Below are 1396 nucleotides of genomic sequence, written 5' to 3' on the forward strand. Positions count from 1 at the left end.
ATTTTAATCATTGTAAGTTATTGTGCATAAAAATCTTATTTAGAGGCCATTGCTCACTGAATGTGACAAAATGGTAAATTAATATAATTGAAGAATTTACTGACAAAATAATCTGTCAAAAAATTCTCTATACAGCATCATTGAAACTAGAAAACACAAATTAGTTTTAATGTTATAGTTTCATAGTATTAATGGTCAGTAATTTTCAAAGGATTTCAGTGAAAAAAAGTGTAGTCAAAAATTCTATGATTATATGCACAGTATGCATTCACATTAATTTAGGTACACATACAGACATATTAGCTATAATATATTTATCATGAGCACTACACTAATTATTATCCTTGCCAGGTGTTGCCAAGTTTTACAGTCTGCGGAGAGAGTCCCTCGTTGTGTTGAATGACTTCCTGGCAAAAGTGAAAGGTAATATTTATTATCAATTTGTTATATATTTTTTACTACAACATTGTTAATAATATGCAATATATATATATTTTTTTCAAACATTCAAACATATTGATCATAACCATATAAGACTGAAGAGGATAGCTCATCATTGTTTCATGGCTTTCAAGTTGTTTACATGGATAGCAGACAGAAATCTCTTTAATTATACAGGTTTCATATTTTCTTTTATGGACATATTTCAACAGTGAGTGAAACACTTGTTGTGAAACTTCGTTTGGAGCTTTTGTCTGGAGTGGAAGAAGCACGTCGAGATGCCCAACCAGATGTGCAAGCATTAGCTGCTTCAGCACACAAGATACTCCTTATGGAGAACATAGGCAGCAAATAGTGATGTAGAAAAACTGGTTCTGTAGTTTGAGGACAAGAAACTGTCTGCTTTTCCAATGTGTGTCTTGGACATGTAAATACATGTGTGTGAGGTTTTCATACAACATCACCTAGTAAGTTTTTAATTAACAATAAATTTGGTATGTGTGTTGTCAGAGGACTTTTGTAACACTTGTATGAAGAGAATCAGTCTTGTTGTAAGTAGGTTAAAAGAAAAAATATAAATCATCTAAAACATGCTATTATATTATTGTATAACCTAAGCTTATTAAAAGTGCTACATAACTGAATATTTTGTCACCATAAAATATGGAAATTTAATTCCGACCAGTGACATATTTTGTCATCATAGTCTAAAAGTTAAGATTGTCATTACCGGTAATTAAGATATGTCATTAGGATGGAAGTGTAATTAAGTTAATAAAGGATAGTAATGTTATTGTCTTTAAGTTTTAGCTTTCCTAATCATTAGCTATTTAATTACATGAAAAATAAAGAAATACTGACATTAATAATTGAGGTGAATGAGACTTTAGAAAATGCAGTAACAAAGTTGAATTCATGCCCTTTTTTCAATGCTTCAAGTAATAGTGTTAATAGG

At 30.1% G+C, this 1396-nt stretch overlaps 1 protein-coding gene across 1 annotated transcript in view; it reads left to right on the forward strand.

The window, feature by feature from the left end:
* The window catches only part of LOC119585166 (proteasome adapter and scaffold protein ECM29-like), a gene marked incomplete in the record, with an annotated part of 20568 nt that extends 19334 nt beyond the window's left edge, over positions 1-1234 (forward strand). Inside the window, 2 exon segments of the mRNA XM_037933801.1 lie at positions 352-423; positions 654-1234. Of these exon segments, the coding sequence (XP_037789729.1) occupies positions 352-423; positions 654-796 (215 nt within the window).
* Between the last annotated feature and the right edge of the window lie 162 nt (positions 1235-1396).

This window comes from Penaeus monodon, chromosome 19 (genome assembly GCF_015228065.2).
Source record: "Penaeus monodon isolate SGIC_2016 chromosome 19, NSTDA_Pmon_1, whole genome shotgun sequence".
Classification (NCBI taxonomy): domain Eukaryota; kingdom Metazoa; phylum Arthropoda; class Malacostraca; order Decapoda; family Penaeidae; genus Penaeus; species Penaeus monodon.